At 38.3% G+C, this 18,335-nt stretch overlaps 2 protein-coding genes and 1 long non-coding RNA gene across 8 annotated transcripts; 2 read left to right on the top strand and 1 right to left on the bottom strand.

The window, feature by feature from the left end:
• Position 1: 1 nt before the first annotated feature.
• Positions 2 to 12,150, bottom strand: LOC147320708 (uncharacterized). 3 transcript variants are annotated; one of them, XR_015131287.1, is made up of 4 exons: positions 11,791 to 12,150; positions 11,627 to 11,707; positions 8,705 to 11,138; positions 2 to 8,566 (listed from the first exon to the last, which is right to left on the bottom strand). It is a non-coding gene; the product is annotated as an uncharacterized LOC147320708 (long non-coding RNA). The 3 variants fall into 3 exon arrangements; XR_015131286.1 differs by having other exon boundaries at positions 8,714 to 11,138; XR_015131288.1 differs by having other exon boundaries at positions 2 to 6,151; positions 8,714 to 11,138.
• LOC147320709 (cyclin-A1-like) lies at positions 3,951 to 8,459 on the top strand. The gene is made up of 8 exons (XM_086308876.1): positions 3,951 to 4,097; positions 5,975 to 6,194; positions 6,284 to 6,378; positions 6,525 to 6,751; positions 6,879 to 7,083; positions 7,192 to 7,305; positions 7,405 to 7,538; positions 7,674 to 8,459. Exons 1-8 carry the CDS (start codon positions 3,951 to 3,953, stop codon positions 7,723 to 7,725), a joined length of 1,194 nt encoding a protein of 397 aa, XP_086165002.1. The 3' UTR covers positions 7,726 to 8,459.
• On the top strand, positions 9,228 to 17,549 carry LOC147320707 (spartin-like). 4 transcript variants are annotated; one of them, XM_086308874.1, is made up of 8 exons: positions 9,228 to 9,329; positions 9,687 to 10,518; positions 13,647 to 13,841; positions 14,547 to 14,703; positions 14,968 to 15,162; positions 15,265 to 15,426; positions 16,187 to 16,277; positions 17,290 to 17,549. In XM_086308874.1, exons 2-8 carry the CDS (start codon positions 9,718 to 9,720, stop codon positions 17,531 to 17,533), a joined length of 1,845 nt encoding a protein of 614 aa, XP_086165000.1. In that variant the 5' UTR covers positions 9,228 to 9,329; positions 9,687 to 9,717; the 3' UTR covers positions 17,534 to 17,549. The 4 variants fall into 4 exon arrangements, with proteins under 4 accessions (XP_086165000.1, XP_086164999.1, XP_086164997.1 ...); XM_086308873.1 differs by having other exon boundaries at positions 9,240 to 9,475; XM_086308871.1 differs by having other exon boundaries at positions 9,240 to 9,575.
• Positions 17,550 to 18,335: the final 786 nt, after the last annotated feature.

Genomic DNA, 18,335 nt, shown 5'->3' with positions numbered 1-18,335 from the left:
TTATTTGTCAATTCTGCCACATGTACAGGACATACAGAGAATAGAAATTTCATTACTCTCAAACCCTAGATGAAATAGCAAATGAACATTTAAATATAAGAGAGTGATTAAAAAATGCAAATAAAATAATTAAAAAGTAAAAATTTAAATAAATAAATACAATACAAATTAACAAGAAAGCTATGCAATATACAATATACAATATTCAGGTAAGGGTAAATGACATTGAGTGTAAACCAGGCAGAGTAGTGCAAATAGGCAAATAGTGCAAATGGAGATTTAGTAGTGTACGGTAAGAGAAAGTGTAACAACAAAGTCTTATGAGGTAATGGCAGTCCAATGCTCCACAAAGTGACTGGTAACATCAATGTTGCATCTACAACAACTTAGCAAATAAACAATTTTTAATATCATACTTAAAAAGGCCGACACAAAAACATCATAATTTATTCTAACTGCTTTTTTGGCGAAGAATTTTCAGTCGAAAATTTTGAAATGTATCCTGCATTTGCATGTATGTTTGCACATTTCAATAAATCTGTCCTCCAAAAAACCTTCTTTTTTTAAATTTTTCTAAAATATAAAGAAAGGAAGGGTGGCTCAAGACTTTTCACACCACTGTAAATGATTCTTTATTTCATTTTTAGAAAATATGAAAACAATGCATACTAATCTTTCCTTACTGAAAGATTAAAAACATGCCTTTTTAAAAAATAGAATTACTGAAAAGACACTGTGTTCACACGCTTAGTGAATGGGAACTTTTATACTTTTTAACATCATAATGGTGGATTATGCTTCTGAAGTCACAGAAAGTTGATTCTGTTCATCTGGGCGTCGCATTTTCAGTGGGAGAAACTTTTCACCACTCATCCCAATGACTTCTTCAGTCTTAACTGACTCCAGGTTTTCCCACCCTTCTAAACAGCGCATGCACTGACTAACGATGGGCTGTGAGTTCAGTTTTATGACTGTATACAGTTGTCATGACCACTAATCAATGACCATGAGTTAATGTAATTAGCGAACTGTGTCCTGATATATTTATATGGCTCAGTGGTATTTCAGAACAGGATAATAGACCCCTTCTTTCACTTCCTCCATATGCAAAGTAGACATTCTAGGTGAAACTGGGGAACTTATGGCACGCCCATGTTTATGCCATATTTGTCTACATAGTGTGTTGATGTTTGTGACACACAACTTCTGATTATTAGATCAAAAGTAGATCAAATTTCCTTTACTGCCTGATCTCATACTTTAAATTCAGATACATTTTGAAGAGTTTACTTATCTCAAAGTCTTTATTGGATCTGCTTTTCCTCTGATTTTTAGTACATTAATGGTAAAAACAAAACAAAACTGTCTCACCTGTTTGTTTAGCAGGTGACTCTATGATTTGTGAAGCTTGGAGACCCTTAACAGAGGATTTCATTTATAGATTTAGACTCGTAATTTTTCTGCAATCCGCGACTGAATCTCGGTTCCTGTGATCCGCCATCTTACTCACGCACTAGCTTTAGGCAGTCCTTGCCAAAGTGAGTAAAAATGACATCAAGATGTCATTTGTAAGAGTTACAAACCCATTCTCTCTCACTGTAGTATTGAAAAGGGACATGCTCAGGAATACACGGTGTAACACTTTTGCAAACAGTTTTTTTGTTGCTATGACCTCAGTTGGTGTAGATTTAAGATGACCTATGACTTTTCTCTCTTTTACCATTTTTTTTGTGTATTTTTACTTGCAGAGCTGAAAGATTCACTTTTCAACTTTTAGTTGTTTAACTCATTTAATACCAGCAGTTTTTAGTAATAGTAAACTGATCAATCCATGCATTTTTTTTTTCACGTAGCTTCACCGGTCCCTGCCTCTTGTATTTGATAGCTACAGTTGTGGTTAGAAGTTTACATTTACTTATCAATGACATGAATGCCCTGCTAATTTTGGGTTTTGCCATCTTCAACCAAACAGTTTCAGTAAAAGCAGTTTTAATTATAGTATACGCAGCACAACACTGAGCATCATCCCTGCCATACATGCTCCATCTCCTGTTTTTAGAAAAACAGGAGGTGGAGAGTGATTGGAGTCAAAATGAGCTGGAAATCTGTGACAAACTAGAATCAGTAGAGCTTTAAAAAGGGAACAGTACAAATTTTATATAGAAATTCCACCCATGATGCCAGCAGGGACACAAACAGTAACTATATTCTACATTGGAGAAACTAAAAGGACATTCAGCTGTGGTCAGAAGTTTGAATTGACTTTTCTCTAATCCACACAGGGTCACAATTATACATACGGGCTCAAATACATGCATTCACTTAAATCTTTTTATAAGTGGTCAAAAAGTTGTACAAAGTCTTGAAAAGGCCAAGGAGTGTTAACTCATTATTAGTGATTATGGTCGACTACAACTGTTATTTTCATTTGCCAGGACAAAAAAGATTTGTTTGACAGCACTCATTGGATTGACCAATGCTCAGAACAATAGGGACGTCTAAGAAACTCAGTGAAGATCTAAGAAGGAGAATCGTAGAGTTACAGAAGTTGGGAACGTCGCTAAACAATTTCTAGACACCTGCAGATTCCAAGATCATCAATTCAAACTAGACTATATAAGTACAAGTTATTCAGATGTGCCTGAAGTCTGGAAGAAGACACAAACTTTCACCTTCGTGCTCATCTGAAATTTGAAAGTGCATACATGGATGACCCAAATTCCTGTTGGAGAAATGTTTTATGGCCAGAGGGGTTTAGGAACAACCCTTACATTGGGAGGGGGGTCTGATAAATTTGTTAAGCAATATAGGAATAAAAGCTTTAATCATTACACTCCAGAGGCACGTCATCTCATCAGAAAAAGACTTGGCTATGTTGATCATGACTCAAAGAGGGAAGGACACTCTTGGCAGGGTTTACATTCTGGGCCAGAGAAGACAGACGGTTTGAGAAAGCAGTAAAGGAAACCAAAGCCCCCATCTGTGAACGACCATCGTTCAAAACGGGTGTTGGCTAACGACTCGAGCTTATCCACGTAATCATAGACAAAGATTAAGCTATTTGGCCTCAATGACAAGTAAATGTAGTAAGGAATAATGATATGTAATTCATCAACTTCACATCAAAACAACAGTTAGATGGCTGAAGCTTGGACACAGTCGGGTGTGAACTGTGATCCCAAACACAAAACTGGTTTTGTAATGGATAAAGCAGGCTAAAATTAAGCTTCTGGAATGGCCTTCCAAAAGCCCTGACCTCAACACGACTGATAATCTGTGACACATGTCCACCCTAGTTTAAATATGAACCCTGCCAATTCTGTCAAGAAGAGATCTACCCAGAATTATGCCAGAAACTCGTTGATGGCTACCAAAAGCATGTGGTTGAGCCACAACATGCTAAGAGACATTTAACCAAAGAGAAACTTATACCATAGGGTTAGTGGGGTGTGTATGTATATTTTAAAGCCTGTGTGTGTACTTTTGAGCCTGTGAGAATTATAGAAAGCTATTAAAGATGCTGTACAAATATTGCACCCTGTTAAAAGAGCAGTTGAAAGTGATAATTAAAAGCCTAAAGTGACCATGACTTTGATGCACATGATGAATGCGTATAAACTTCTGACTAAAACTGTAGTTGATCTCCCTTATATGATATTTTCTATGTGATAGTTTTATTAAAAAAACAAACAACTTCATCCACTTTAGCGCTGCGAAACCTGTAATGTGTTTTCCAACATTTCTCTAACTTAAAATCAGTCACTTGCAATCCTGTTTGGCTGCTATACTGCTTTAAAGCATTTTTACTCTGAAAGTAAAGTCTTCATACTTGCTTGCTGTGTTTGCCAATGTATACAGGAAATTGACAGAGACCTGATAATCATTATAATCTTTCTGGATAAAAAAAAGCATATTTTTTACTTGTTCTTTTCCAATGTCTTTGTTTAAAGATGAACTTTAGCAAAAGTCAACGCAGTCGAGCCAGCAAAGAAAATATGGCACCCTCAGCCAGAGTAGATACACTGCAGAGGTCCAAACAGCGGACGGTGCTCGGAGTCTTGTCAGAAAATGAACTGCGAGGTCGATCCCTCAGCCAGGTAGGTGACAGAGAAAAAACACTCCCCACTGCTGTTAACGTGACAATCATGTTAGCTTGTCTATGTTGGTTCTCAGTCATCTAGGACAAAGTAAATGTTTCAGCTTTCATTTAAGAGGCTTCTTCATTTGATATTCAACCTCTAATGGAGATTGTGCCATTGGATGTCATCCCGAAGGTCACTGAGCTACTATTGTCACATGAGCCAGGTACAGCAAATTTATTACACCATAAAAACAAGAAAAATTAAATATTTTAGAAATACCTCAAAACCTTTTTGAAACTAGCAATTACTGTATTTACCAACATACTGGTCTTGTCTGAGAAGCCAGAAATTAATCAAGCATAAGATTTAACATCTAAAATGGATTTTTCTGTTCAGGAATGCAAGTAAATAATTTTAGTTTGGCTTCGTAATCACATCATTTTCCTGCTTTTTTGTAAAACAGTAAAATTGAAAATGAACTGTTCACCAAAATAACAGTAATAATTATATTTTATACTTAAAATTGTCATTCTGATTAAAGAGTGTGGCGGAGGCGTGGCCCCGGGCGCAGCTGCAGGGGAGGAGTGGAGCGGAAGGCTCAACGGGGCGGCGCCGCGAGGCTGGTAAGAACAGCTGATATTGTTTATGGACTAATGATGGTCTCCTCCGCTGTGTTTATAGTGAGACGAGGAGGAGCGGCCAGGGGAGATCAGCTGGGCTCGAGCTGTCAGACGGTGCGACTGAGTCAGCTGTCAAAATACAAAAATATCAATAAACGTGGAAGTTGGCTATACCTGCCTGTGTGTGCGTGTGTCTGTGCTGGGTGTACTCTACAAAGAGCTTATGCGTATTGGTAGATTAATATTACAGAAACCAAGGTTGTTAAATCTAAACTGAAAATTAAAACTAGACACAAAAAACTAAAAAGCAGACCTTTGAAAAAAAGTTAAATTACTTTGTGAACTTGGAAAACTAAATAAAATAAATAATAATAAATAGTTTTTTTTTTTTTTATCAGAAATTGCCTCATGAGGCTTTGATAGTTGTGTTTATTGAGACTGTGGATGACTGTGTCAACTGCTTTCAAAAGGTAATGGGTCGTTATTGTAATGTATTTACTGATGTCCTTAAATCTTGTCTCTGGTATGTGCCCACCATAATAAAGTGAATTACTAACAACTAACAACTAAAACTAAGACTGAAACATTTGACTTGAAGCAAAAGGTTAAAATGAAATAAAAATAAAAATTAAGACTAGAAATGAATTAGAAAAGTGTTTTTGGTTATTATCAATACTGCTGATTTAGGGTGGATGAGTAATAAACCTTACACTAGGAGTTGGTCGGATAAATTTGTTAAGCACTGCATGAATAAAAGCTTTGATCAGTGCCAGTGCAACACAAGACTCCACTAGATTGATCAAAGGAGAAAGGAAACTCTCGCTAATGTTTACAATGTCTGGACTGAGAAAACAGACGGTTTGAGAAAGGTGTAAAGGAGGCCTTTGTCCACTGTGAACGACCATCGTTGAAAACGGGTGGTGGTTGACGACTTGGGAAGCTTTCTCAGGAGTTTCAGCTGCCAATCAAGTTGCCTCAGATAATTTTAACAAATCAAACGATGATGAATGGGACAATGGTAGATAGAGGCTTCACCCTTTGTCCCCATTCTCAGTAATGATCAACGCCCCTTTTTCATACCTTCACCCAATAGTAGGTCAGCGACTCTCAGGACCAAGTCCCACTGGGGGTTTATATATCTGGAAGTTCTCTCCTCTGTTATTTCAAAACTGAACAAGACTCGTGGAGGAGAAGGGAAACATCACGCAAGAAATCCAGCTCTCTTCTTTTTAAGGAACCAAGGCCATCATGTTGGGTTATTATCATTTTCAGGGTGGCCAGTTTTCCAGACACAGCTCAACCTCAGAAAGCTCTCAACTCAACTGTCTGGGCTGCCCTTCCAGCTCCAGCTTTGATGTGTACGTGGAAGAGGCTTGCGAAGTTGTCCTTGCGGCTTCTGGCGAAGAAGTTGTCGGACACCGTAATTACCAAGATGAGGAAACCAATGCCCTGCACAATGAAGATATGGTAATCATGCTGGAGCTGAGTTCAAGTGAGTATGACAGATTAAAAAAGAATCTACCAAGAAAACTTGTTGTTTTTTCCTCTTTCCTTAATGCTCATTACTTTTTACTTTTATAGGTCCATGCCAGGATGCTTCTACGCCTTCTGAATCTGAGGAGGTTTTTTGTGTGGAGTATGCCAGAGATATTCACCAGCACTTGAGGAATAATGAGGTTTGAATTTTTTTGTTTGTATGTTTGGTTATTTTTATTTATTTATTTGCCCAGTGACCTCCATAATTTCTTTCAACCTTATTGCAATGTAATTGTGACTTGTTGTTCTTTAGTTCACTATATAATGTTTTGGCTTCTGATTGCAGATTGCATTCAGGCCAAGGCCAAAGTATTTAGAAAGACACCCAGAGATCACGGATGATATGCGCGTCGTTCTGGTGGACTGGATGGCTGAGGTGGCGCAGGAATTCCAACTTCAAGCTGAAACTCTTCATCTTGCTATCAATTACTTGGACCGATTTCTCTCCCTCATCGGAAATGTGAAACGAGGCAAGCTGCAGCTGGTTGGCACGGCTGCCTTGGTGATTGCTGCGTAAGTCACTGTTTGTTTCTAATGATCAATGCTTTTTTTCCCCTTTTCTTTTTTGCTAATAGTCTGTGCTAATAGTCAACCTTACATATAACATGCCATCTGATCTGCTACTTTTTTTTTTTTTTAGAAAATATGAGGAGAAGTCACCTCCTAAACTCGACCAATTTGTGACCATCACAGACAACACCTACACTAAGAAACAGCTGCTTCGGATGGAGCAAGCATTTCTAAGTGTGCTGGGCTTCAACTTGGCGGCACCCACCATAAACTCGTTCCTTCACCTTTTCATGGCCATCCAGTCTGTCTGTGCCAACACCAAAAACCTGGCCCTGGTGAGTAAATTGAACCATTTAACAATAGTCAGGCCAAATGCCTTTAAGGAATATGGATATGATTTTCTATTTTTATTTATTGTATTTTTTTTAATTTCTGCTTTCTAGTATGTGGCGGAGTTAAGCCTGCTGGAAATGGATCCATTTCTACAGTACAGCCCATCTATGGTTGCTGCTGCAGCCTACTGCCTAGCTTCCTACACCATAAATACGTCTTTATGGGTAAGTTTAATATTTTATTTGGTTAATCTAATTTTATTGAAATTTCTTAAGAAATTAGGAAAAAAAATGTGACTTTTAACCTGTGTTTTTCTGCTTTAGCCCGATTCTTTAGTGGCTTTTAGCGGATACACGATGGCTGACATTTCTCCCTGCCTGACTCACCTGTACAAGCTATACGCCAGCGCAGAGAGTCGCCCACTACAGGGCATCAGAGAAAAGTACAAAAATTCAAAGTAAGGAATGGTTTATGTATTTTAAAATTCAAACCACTTTAAAAACAACTATGATAAGATGAAAGCCTGTCATGTGCAGTTTTGCATGTCTTATTTTCTGTCTTTCCTTATGATGTTTTCTGTCTCCGTTTACAGGTACTGTGGCGTTTCATGGATCACTCCCCCTGCTTTTTTGTTTTTCCCGTGACTCACTGCTACACCCATCTGACACAATGAAATGAAGAACAAAACAAACAAAAAAAAAAACAAGCAAGCAAAGTGGCATTTGCTGCCAAGACTATTCATATAAGCCGATCTGGACTTTTTTTTTTTTAAATTTATGCAGATGAAAATAACCTGTCCAGATGATCCAGATATCTGCAATAATAAGCCATGTCTGATATTTTTCGAGTTGTTTTGCATGAAAATGTCTGTTTTCTGGTAAGATGCCGTAGAAGTGGTTACCTCAGAAGGTTTCCTGCATCACACACTATTGTCTTTTCATGCAGAATATTTGCTTTTTACATTTGTATATATTTGCAGTGTGTGCTTTTTAAACTTTTATTAACTTTTTTTTTCTACAGCACTTGTACATGTGCAATACATACTTGCAAACACAAACCGCAAGATTTATGTTAACACAGAAAATGATTTGCATTAAAACAAACCGCCTTTTAAGCCTGAACTAAGGCACCATTCTGCGCAGTTAATGTAAAAGTGAACTAAAAGCCACTTTTTATATGTACATGGTGGCAATGGAAAAAGTTTTGGAAGGTAGTATTTAGTGGTAGTTTACTAGAATTATGTATTATGACTGATTGAAAAATGTTTTTAGATAGTATGAACTTTTCAATAAAAGTTCATAGTTTCACAAGAGTTTTTGTCACTGTGTTTTATTTCTTCTTCTGAATGAAATTCTTAATGCATTTAAATTGCAATGTTTAAATATTGTTGTAGCATCCAGTCGAACTGAGAAGGCCAGAACTGATGGTTGTTGAATGACCTTTATTATTCCTTGCCGTGTATCAGACAACGAACCAACGTAAGAGCTAGACAAACAAATAAAACAATTAACATATTATTCATGTAACAGCATCTTAACCGCTCATTACGCTGGTCTAACCGTTTTCTATTAAACTATATAATACATATTATGCATTTCAGATTGCTCAAATTAAATCATATACATTACAAACCTTGTTCCCCTGTCGACTGTAGCTAGAACCATTCGTTTTTGTACAATTTAACTATATTCTTCTCTCCCTTTTCTCCGTTAGCATTAGTTTTCCGTTTTCTTCCGTCTCTTTTGCACATCAAGTTGTTTACCGTTACATCATTCACTTCCGGTCACATAGAAAGTTACCAAAATAAAAGCACAAATGTCATATTACGTGAATATGAGATAGCTTTACATATTCGCCGTTACAATTGTGCATTAAATTGTAAATTAAATTTCACACCGGGATTTTCGGCGTTTTTAATTTGTCATCTTTAAAATGACATCTTTAATTTTTAAAGGTATAATTAAAGGATGTATAAAAGTCCGTGATTTGGGGGTCTAAACGGCTTTATCGTCATCATCATTCAGACGGGACTGACATATGTTTCGTAGATTTTAGACTGGCAAGGCATCTACAACAGTTAAAAGACGGACAATCGGTTTGGAGTTTACTTTGAAAGGACTGGCCGGAAGGCGTTTTTTTTTTCTCGCGCCTATCCCGGTTACTTTGATGCGCGAGGCTGGTGGAGCGCGAGAAGACGCCGCAGAGTTAAGAGAAAACTGATATGAGGAGGGGATTTTCAAACCTAAATGTCAGTAGAACACTTGAAGATTCAAATAACGACTCTTTGAAGCATTTTCTTTTTTTTTGGCAGTAATTGAAGTTCAGTTTCCTAGTAGTCTCCCAGTGATGTGTGGGAAAGCTTTAGAAAGCTCGCACGCAGGTCTTGTTATTCAGGTAAAACCTGCCGTTTAACCTCTCTGCTGGCAACAGCTGCCAATAACAGTTACATTGCTGAGATTTTTCTCACGTAACTCATAAACGCTGCTGTCACAGAGTACGTAAGATCTGAATTAGTGCCACTGACTACATTTTCTTTCTAGAACAGGTACTATACACTATACACACACAGAAGAGAGCTAACAAGCTTTCATTATCTCCTCTCTAGTTTTCTTGCGCCCTTTCCTCAGTGGTAGGCAATGGGTGAACCTGCTGAATTACTGCTCATCAGGGACCAGTATGAGCTGGCGTTTCATTCTTTGAGTCGTGGACTGGCTGCTGAAGAGGCAGAGAAAAGAGCCGAGGCCCTCGAGTATTACAGGAAGGGTCGGCTGCACCTCACTCAGGGACTGGAGGTTCCCACTGGAGGGCAGCGGCAGCAGGGAGCGAACTGGGACACAGCCCGGCGGCTTCAACAGAAGATGAGGGATACTTTAAAGACAATTGAGAACCACCTTTCTGACCTGGAAACATCTCAGCTTACTATAACAGCAAACCAGAGAGACCAGCTGTTGAAGGATCTTTCTGTTCCCCAACTTTATCCAGACCTGGCACCTAACGGCCAGCCTCCCCAAAACTCTGTCCACCATCTCTACCCCACCATACCTGCTACCACCCACAACATTGTCCCAACCCCCAACACAGTCCCTGTCAGTCCTGCGACCCCTCCTGCTCCAGACACACTCCCTGCAGTGGTTTCAAAAACTATAGCCATGGCCAGTCCAGCAGAGCAGCCTCCAGCATACACACCACAGCCCACAGATGGGCACCGTATCCTGGCTTATGCTCCTGTTGAAGGTGGCTTTTGTCCAGGAAGACAGACTGCAGCAGTAGCAGGAGAAAATGGAACTGAACTGCTGTGCATCCCTTCCGGGGTGCAGCTGTTTTTTGTGGCACCAAACGGGCAAGTCAGCTCACTCTCCTCTCCAGGCTACCTTCGCATCATTGTGGTGAACAGTCAGCAGGATTCCCCTGCTGAAAAACCTGCAGTGTTTTTACATGTAAGTATATTTATTGTTAAGTGTATGTTAACCTGTGAGAGTGTGTATTTTAGAAAAGCATTTTTATTTTGGGCGTGTGTCCTGAAGAGCAAGCAGGTGTGACCCCAGGGGAATTGTTTCTTCTGTTTGAGAAGCCTTTCATAACTCTGAGTCAAAGAAATGTAACCAACTTTAAGGTATAAAGGTGAATTACAGCGCAATAATTACTTGGGCTCGTAATAAGACCCTGGCCAGAATCAGAAGACACCAAATTCGTATGGAGCCAAAGTATTGAGCAGCAATAATGACCTGGACACAATGTTAACTTTTGAGTAGCCACTCTTGTATTGTTACAAAGTATAACAGGTATTTGTCCAATTTGTACAGATAAAGTATAAAATAAAATAAATAGTGTGCACACTCAACAAAATAAAAGTACTCGTTGGGGCCCTTTAAGAATTTAGAGTTAAGCTGGCGATAGCCAACTTCAAAGGTCCTTGTGAATGTAACTGGAATGTATGAGTGCGTGGTGTGTATCTTCTTTGGGGTAGATCATCCTCAAAGTGGTTGGCTCGCCATCTATCACAACCAGAATATCGTCCTGGTCCTTGGACTTTTCCGTCCTCTCCAAAAAACCTGACCTATAATCCAGGTCATAAAATGTACATTCTAATCAGTCTGTTTCAGATGCATTGTTTAAGGTTAAAATACAAAATCAAAATATTGCATCACCTCATATTCATTGCATCAACATCTTAAATCTTATCAAATCTCACAGTTCTGTTGTACAACATTCAATTTTCAAGCATATCAAATATGAGAACTAAACATCTAAGTTGCTCAAATATTTCTCTATTCATGTAAACATTAATTAAACAATACTTATGGTAAGTAACCATTGACACTCAAAATACAATACACCATAACAAATTCAGAACTATGTGCAAATAAGCAACAAAATATACATATGAGTTCAGTTCAGAGGCATTAAAGCAGTGTGCTTAATTTCTCCACGCTATAGGCCTATTCGTGAGAGAGAAATGCACTAAAAATTACCCTCTAGATTACTTTAAACTCACAGTGAACTGACAAAATTTAGCTTTAGAGCAGCTAAGAACATGTTGCTCACCGTTGCTCTGTTTCACAAAAGCCCAACACACACTGGCGTTGGAATTGCAGCAGCTCTCCGGATGAAATGTGAGTGGTTAGCCTGTGAGACACCGAGCTAGCATTAGCATGATCGCGACGGTAAGTCTCTACAAGTTTTTTCCATCAGAATAACACTCGTCTTACCGACGTTGCCTCTCTCCTTCATCCAGCCACTCGACTCCGGACTTCCAGCAGGTAAGTAGGCTGGCTTTCCTTCCTCTCAATCCTGAGTTTTCCTCTCTTTTGTCCGTGGATTTCTCGGTTTGAGTAGCAGATGCCTCCACTCCTCTTGCTGAGATAAGAAAAACCCGGGACACCATGCACCTCCACCTCACTTCCTGGCTGACAGGGTCAATGCGGCCTGGGTAGGCTCTGATTGGTTGCTGAGCTAGGTGCCCTCACGTGGGGTGAACTGAGAGGTGCATTCAATGGTCATAGGAAATACGACGCTTGTTGATGTGGACAGTTAATATAAAGAGAATAAGTATGATATTTTTCATCTGGGCTACAGAAATGTTCCTCTTACAAATGATGACGTGTTTTTGACACATTCCTTAACCACTTAAAACACAAGAGAAGTTCCCTACAATAATAAATACACCTTTTAAATGTATTTTTTTATGTACAAGTCGAACAAGACAGTGTGGGACTCATGTTTCATATTATAATTTATGCTATATGCAAGGTTTACGTAATTTATACTTACTTTTTATAGTAATGTAGTGTGAGAAAATTAAAAGGTGCCACTTTTATTAGTAAATTATGGTATTATAAAGTCTTAAGTTTTTTTGTAGACTGCAATTTATGGATATGTTTAGTTCAACAATAAGTATGTGTGTCTACAAAATGTTGGAACTGAATGCTAAAAAGGCAGTGTTGTTAACTGATTTCTTACACCTTTTTTTTTTTAGCAACAAATGGTGGATTAGATGTATTTCTTTTCTGAAAAAAGGCCTTTAACATTTTTTAAAAAAAATATTAAAATAGTTACATATTAAGTTTTAATCATGCCACCAATTGATAGATTGCCCAAATGCTTCACCCTCAGCTTGCAATCCCATCATTGTTGTTACACTGAAACAGCAATGTTGCAGATGAAATTGGTTGCTGAAGTACAAATGCTTATTATTTATTAGACTCTTAAATGAATAACAGTCTAGTTTTCATTTAACAGAAAACTAGACTGTTTCATTTGAGACTTATTATAGCTTGTTCATCTATAGAGCAGATATTCGTTGCTTAATCTTTCCTGTGCAACAGTGTGATTTTATCTACTTTATATCCATTCATATCCTTTTTACTTTGTGCTTTCTGGCAACCTTCTGTGTGATGGCTTTTGTATTGAGTTTATATAAAATACCAATCTATTCTGGCACCTTTACAAAGCCTGTATTATGCTGTGCTGTAAACTGCACTGCAACCCATGACTCTTGTTTCCCACCCGACCAGGCTGGTAGGCTGCTCCTGTATTCTGTCCTTGCTTTGTTTTGGGCCAAGACAATGGTCCCATTAACAGATGACTCTGCGCTTCTGTTGTATTGCTGTTCAGTGTCCTGTGCCCTCACAGGGGTCATGTTATCAGCCGGCATACCAGTGGTACGATGCAGCAAGTGTCTGTATTTTGCCTCAGTTGAGAAGTGACATTAATCCTGAATCCTTAAATCCTACAACGTGTCTATAAACAGACTAGAGGAAATTGTAAATACTTGGAAATGAGAGTACAGTTTTATGCTCAAAAGAGAAAAAGAAAGCACAAATCCTTGGGAAACCCTTCAAACCAAATCTTATAATATCTTCCAGTGAAGTTATTTGATGAAATAAATTGCATATGGGACATATTCCCCCTCATGGAAACAAACACTCAGCAGATGTTGTCATTTCTCACACTCTGTGTCATATTAAAGATTTCAGGTTTCTGTTATAAACAGCAGATGTGGATCTAATTTCAAGGACTCTTAACATTCATCACCTACATATTTTAATGTCATTGTGTTTTCCAGGTATGCGATTGGATGTACCCACTGACAAAAGACACCCCAGTGCTGCTGGCTAACTCCGGGATCTTTATGTTCCCTGACTCCTTGGCAGAAATGCCAGGGTGCTATGCGGGTATAGTGTTGTCTTCTGAACTGCCTCCTGCAGACCTGCAGACTTTTCAGGACCTCCTGTCACAGCTTGCTGAATTCAGGATCCAGGTCAGCTTTTACTTCCTTTAGGAAACAAATGCAAGGGTGTGTATGTGTTGGAGCGGAGCTTTGGTGCAATTTTTATAGGATGTTTCTCCTGGTTTGGAAACAGAAAGACCTTGTAGGTAGTAGCTCCTGATGGCGCCTTGGAAATTTTATACATACATATACTGTCAATTTACTAACTAGTACAGGGAAGATGAAGCTTTTTGAGGTCTGCTATTTATTTGTGCCCAAAAATGATCATTGGGTATGTGAGGGTGTAATGATTTTATCTCTCCATTTTTACCTGTCTTATTGTCTCTATCACAAAGGTTAGCTGTAAAACTACCCAAAACTGTCAAACTGAATTAAAAGCCTTGTGAAACTCTACATTCAAAGCAGTTTGTTATATTGTGTCCATGCATTTAAACAAGCCCTGATTTAATAACTGGAAACGATGCAAAACAAACTCAGTGTCTTAGTGAGTTGTCTTAGTAAAAGCATTAATTGAACCTTTTTGTGGAAACTGAAAACTCATGTTGTGGCTGGTTTAAGTTGTTACACTAGATATACTAGAAACACATTTTTCTTTGACACTTCTTTGACACAGGAGGAATGAAGTGGTTATGTCATGTTGTAGGTAAAAAAATATGCCAACTCTGTTTGGGCGTACTTTTTTTTTTTTTTTTTTTAAAGCAACCCACCCACTGTTTTTGTCCCTTGACTTAACAGGGTCCAGAGGGCACAGAGTCAGAGGTAGTCAACTTGAGTACGAAAGTCCCCCTTAATCCCACAAAAGAGCAAGTAGAACCGACTACATCAGCAGGAGAGCAGGAAAAACTACCACTTCCTGGATGGAGTGAGAAGATGGGTCAAGGAATCTTGACAGGTGAGTTTATAAGCAAGAGTCCTAATGAAGGGGAAAAAAATAACTTGTATATATCCCTTCAAAGTGTTGTATTGAATTCTTATACATTAGACATCCCTCTGTATAAAAAAATGCCCACTAGTGGGTGTTGTTTATCTTTGTAATGCCCTTCAGTGCTTCAAAGAAAATGTTGTTGAAATAGCTTTCATATAGTTTTATTAGAAATTTTTTAAATGACAGTTTCTTTGCTGTTGTACATTCACTATCTCAAATATATCTCCATAGGAGCGCTTCGGTTGAGTGATTCACTGATAAAAGGAGCAGAAGCTACTGGTAGGGCCATTCACAAAGGAGCAGCCAAGATTCGAGACCAACTCACACCTGAAGAGACTCCTTCAGAGGTCAGCCCCAGTACCACCAAACGTCTGGAGATGGCCAGAAAGGCCACTGGGGGTGCTGTTCGAGTCAGCCAGTTCTTGGGTGAGCACTACTTTGAAATAATCCAAGACATCATGTTTTTAAGTCATGGAATCTCTGAACTCTACTTCCAAAATAATAATGATTACCTTTCTGTATCTTTAGTGAATGGTGTAGGCACAGTGGCAGAAAAACTGGCAGAAAAGATGGCACCTCATGTGAAGAAACATGGTGCAAAACTGGTTCCAGAAGCTTTGAAGAAGAAAGAAGACGGCCAAGCTTCCAAAATGGATGGAGCCAAGTTTGTAGCGGTCAGCACTGTGCATGGTATGTACAAGACTTCAGGATGTTCACAACAAGGTTACAGTGCAGTAAAAAAAAAGTACTGAAATGAGTGGACTTGTTTCACATTTACCAAAAAAAAAACAACATCCTGATGATTCTCAAGACTTTTGGAAAAATATTCTGTGAATTGATGAGACAATTTTTTGGAGGGTTTGAATCCTCTTGTCTGCCATAAAGCTAACATAGCATTAGTAAAAAGAAGATCATACTATTAGTCAAACATGGTGGTGGTAGTGTGATGGTCTGGAGACTGGTTTGATGCTTCAGGACCTGGAGAACTTGATGGAAATCAATTATGCTCTGTATTAGAAAATCTTGAAGGAGAATATCAGGCCATCAGTTCACATCCTGAAGCAGAACTGTGTTTGAGTTATGCAGCAGGACAGTGACCTGAAACTCACCAGCAAGTCCACGTCTGAATGATTAAAACCCCCCAAATAAATGTCTTGAAGTGCCATAGTGAAAGTCTGAACTTAAAGCTAACAGAACCAGTTATTAGGTTTAGAGGGCATTTACTTATCTTTGTCCAATATTAAAATTTGATTGATGATCTGAAACAACACCTGCGTGACAAATATGCAAAAACTCAAGGAGAGGGCAGATGTTTTTTCAAGACACTAAATGTTAATCAGTTAAAAAATTGTGCATAGACTGATACAATTCTCATATCATCACTAGCACTAACTATCACATTAAAGTTCTAAAGTATAAGGTTTCTAAAATCGGTGATATTTTGAACTAGGTTTGGCTACCATTTGGTCCAGTCTGGAGACTGGAGCAAAACTTGTTGGGAAAAGTGTGGCAGCAGAGACGGTCTCAACTGTCACTTACAAGTAAGTTCATATATTTTAATTAATTCATGCTTTAGTATCATGAGTGGATTAATGTTATCTTTTGTTTCCATCTTGTTTCTGAACCTGTTTGGTCATTTTAAACATCAGTACCAAGCTGGATCAGAAACCAGTCTGATTCTTACCTACTTTGCCTCTTTCTTCTTGGGATGGTGGTGCTCTGACCTGCTTTTCACACCTATTTCTTTTCAGATTTAGGGGCTTAGAGAATCTTTTAAACTTGTCCAGAAACATATGACTGCACAGCGGACTAAAGGAAAAGGCTTGTAAACTAACACGTGTACCTGCTCAACCCTTTCATGCACACAGCAGTAAACTGTCAACAAGATAAATACAACAACATAACGCGGAACTAACTTAATCAAAATGGCATTTCTTAGTCATACATGTCAGACACAGAAAGTATGTGTTTTGGTTTCTGTTTTGACTCTTTGTAATTTAAAACCTTGCCTAAACAGGATACGTAACAGATTGGGTGTTTCCTTTGCTCTAGCCCCATAAATGCAACACTGCTTTTATGCTTCGTGTCTAATTCCCTCTGTGTGTTATTCAAAGAACAGTAATGGCTTTGAAAACATAAGTGACCTACACTCAGTGATATGTCTGAACACCTTCTGTGTAGACAAATACATCCCTGGAGTTGGTGCTACTGGGCTAATGTTCTGTTTGAGCTGTGGCTTCTGTGTAGACACAATATAAATATCAGGTGTCTTTCTGGGTCTGTCCATGTTACTGTTACATGTCAGCTTGTGCTGGGTGGTGATGCTTATGCTCTTCATACTATTTATCTGTAGATATTTTCCATAGTTTGTTGTTAATAAACAGCTATAAATAATGATATGACTGTGTTTTCCTAATTCTTTTGTCTTTTTTATGTGAATGACTGTAGTAAACAAACTTGCCCCAGATTTCAATTCACATGCTCATTAAATTTTCTTCCATCACACAACTCTACCACCATTTCTGTAACCTCACCACATTAATTGTGGTGAAGGTACGGCAACAATGCAGGCGAAGCCACAGACACTGGTCTCCAGTCGGTGATCAACATTGGCGTGACTGCAAACAACATCGATAATGTAGGCATCAAAGCCTTTTTCAAGAAGGCCGGCAAATGCACGGCCAAGGAATTGGCCGCAAAATCAAATGAAGAGAAAAAGTTGCAGAAGGAAGTACAAGAGGATGAGGCTGAGGCAAAAGATGTACAGCAGAACAAGGAAGAAGAGAAGAAAAAATAGATTTCCAGTGCATCTTAATGCCTTCCTGCATGTTTTATCTTTGATAGGGATCTTATGAAAAATAGACCTTTCAGTTCTTTGCTATATTTTGTCATGTCCATGTGAACATACTAGAATTAATTTAACACTGAATGGAGTTTTGCTTCTAATTTTAAGTTATTTAAGTCTGTGTTTCATTTATATACAGATATTAAGATATTCATGTTATATGTACAGATAGTCTTCAGCCTTGAATGTATGTATTCTTTTACTAATGTGATTAAACGTTTTTAGGCGCATTTAAGCAAGAGATGAATTTATAAAATGTCTGTCAGGAAAACAGAAAAGCAACAAACCAAAAACTCCTGCGCCCTTGTCGACGTTTCCTGATAAGCTGTGCCAAAAAAAAAAAGGTCGTCTGCCAAAAACTGCACGTATTTAAACTATGAATAACTTGTTGGTCTATAATATGTGAAACATATGTCACATGTATCCCTCGTGGAGGATATCAAGTCATCTTGAGCCACAAACAACATTCGTGTAACAAGGTAGAAGCGTCTGTTTTTGGCAGTGACTTCTATATATCCTTAATTTTTCCAGTTATAAAAATCTGGTTGATATTAAAAACGTGTTTTTAAGAGTAATCTGGCCAAGAGGATAGCAGATATTGCAACAAATATAACAATAGTTCTGTAAACATACTTTAAGTGGACAAAATGGACCGGGTTGGTTATAATGTAAGTACAATAGAGGGAGTTATAAAGATACTTAAAAAAACATCTAATTTTATGATTTGATATATAACCCCTTTGTAAACCCTGTT

The sequence above is a fragment of the Aulonocara sp. 'chitande type north' Nkhata Bay genome, linkage group LG10, assembly GCF_057382095.1.
Source record: "Aulonocara sp. 'chitande type north' Nkhata Bay isolate Kocher_YH1m ecotype deep benthic linkage group LG10, A_spYH_male_GT1.1, whole genome shotgun sequence".
Taxonomy (NCBI): domain Eukaryota; kingdom Metazoa; phylum Chordata; class Actinopteri; order Cichliformes; family Cichlidae; genus Aulonocara; species Aulonocara sp. 'chitande type north' Nkhata Bay.
The sequence above is the reverse complement of the archived record's forward strand: the minus strand, read 5'-3'. Positions and strand labels throughout refer to the sequence as shown.

What these genes read in the sequence shown, in the direction of transcription:
- LOC147320707 (XM_086308874.1), top strand. Translation starts at nt 9,718, where the DNA reads ATGGGTGAACCTGCTGAATTACTGCTCATCAGGGACCAGTATGAGCTG. An exon ending in AACCTGCAGTGTTTTTACAT is followed by an intron (nt 10,519 to 13,646) that starts GTAAGTATATTT and finishes TGTGTTTTCCAG; the next exon opens with GTATGCGATTGGATGTACCC. An exon ending in TTGCTGAATTCAGGATCCAG is followed by an intron (nt 13,842 to 14,546) that starts GTCAGCTTTTAC and finishes TTGACTTAACAG; the next exon opens with GGTCCAGAGGGCACAGAGTC.
- LOC147320709 (XM_086308876.1), top strand. Translation starts at nt 3,951, where the DNA reads ATGAACTTTAGCAAAAGTCAACGCAGTCGAGCCAGCAAAGAAAATATG. An exon ending in GAGGTCGATCCCTCAGCCAG is followed by an intron (nt 4,098 to 5,974) that starts GTAGGTGACAGA and finishes TATCATTTTCAG; the next exon opens with GGTGGCCAGTTTTCCAGACA. An exon ending in ACACCAAAAACCTGGCCCTG is followed by an intron (nt 7,084 to 7,191) that starts GTGAGTAAATTG and finishes TCTGCTTTCTAG; the next exon opens with TATGTGGCGGAGTTAAGCCT.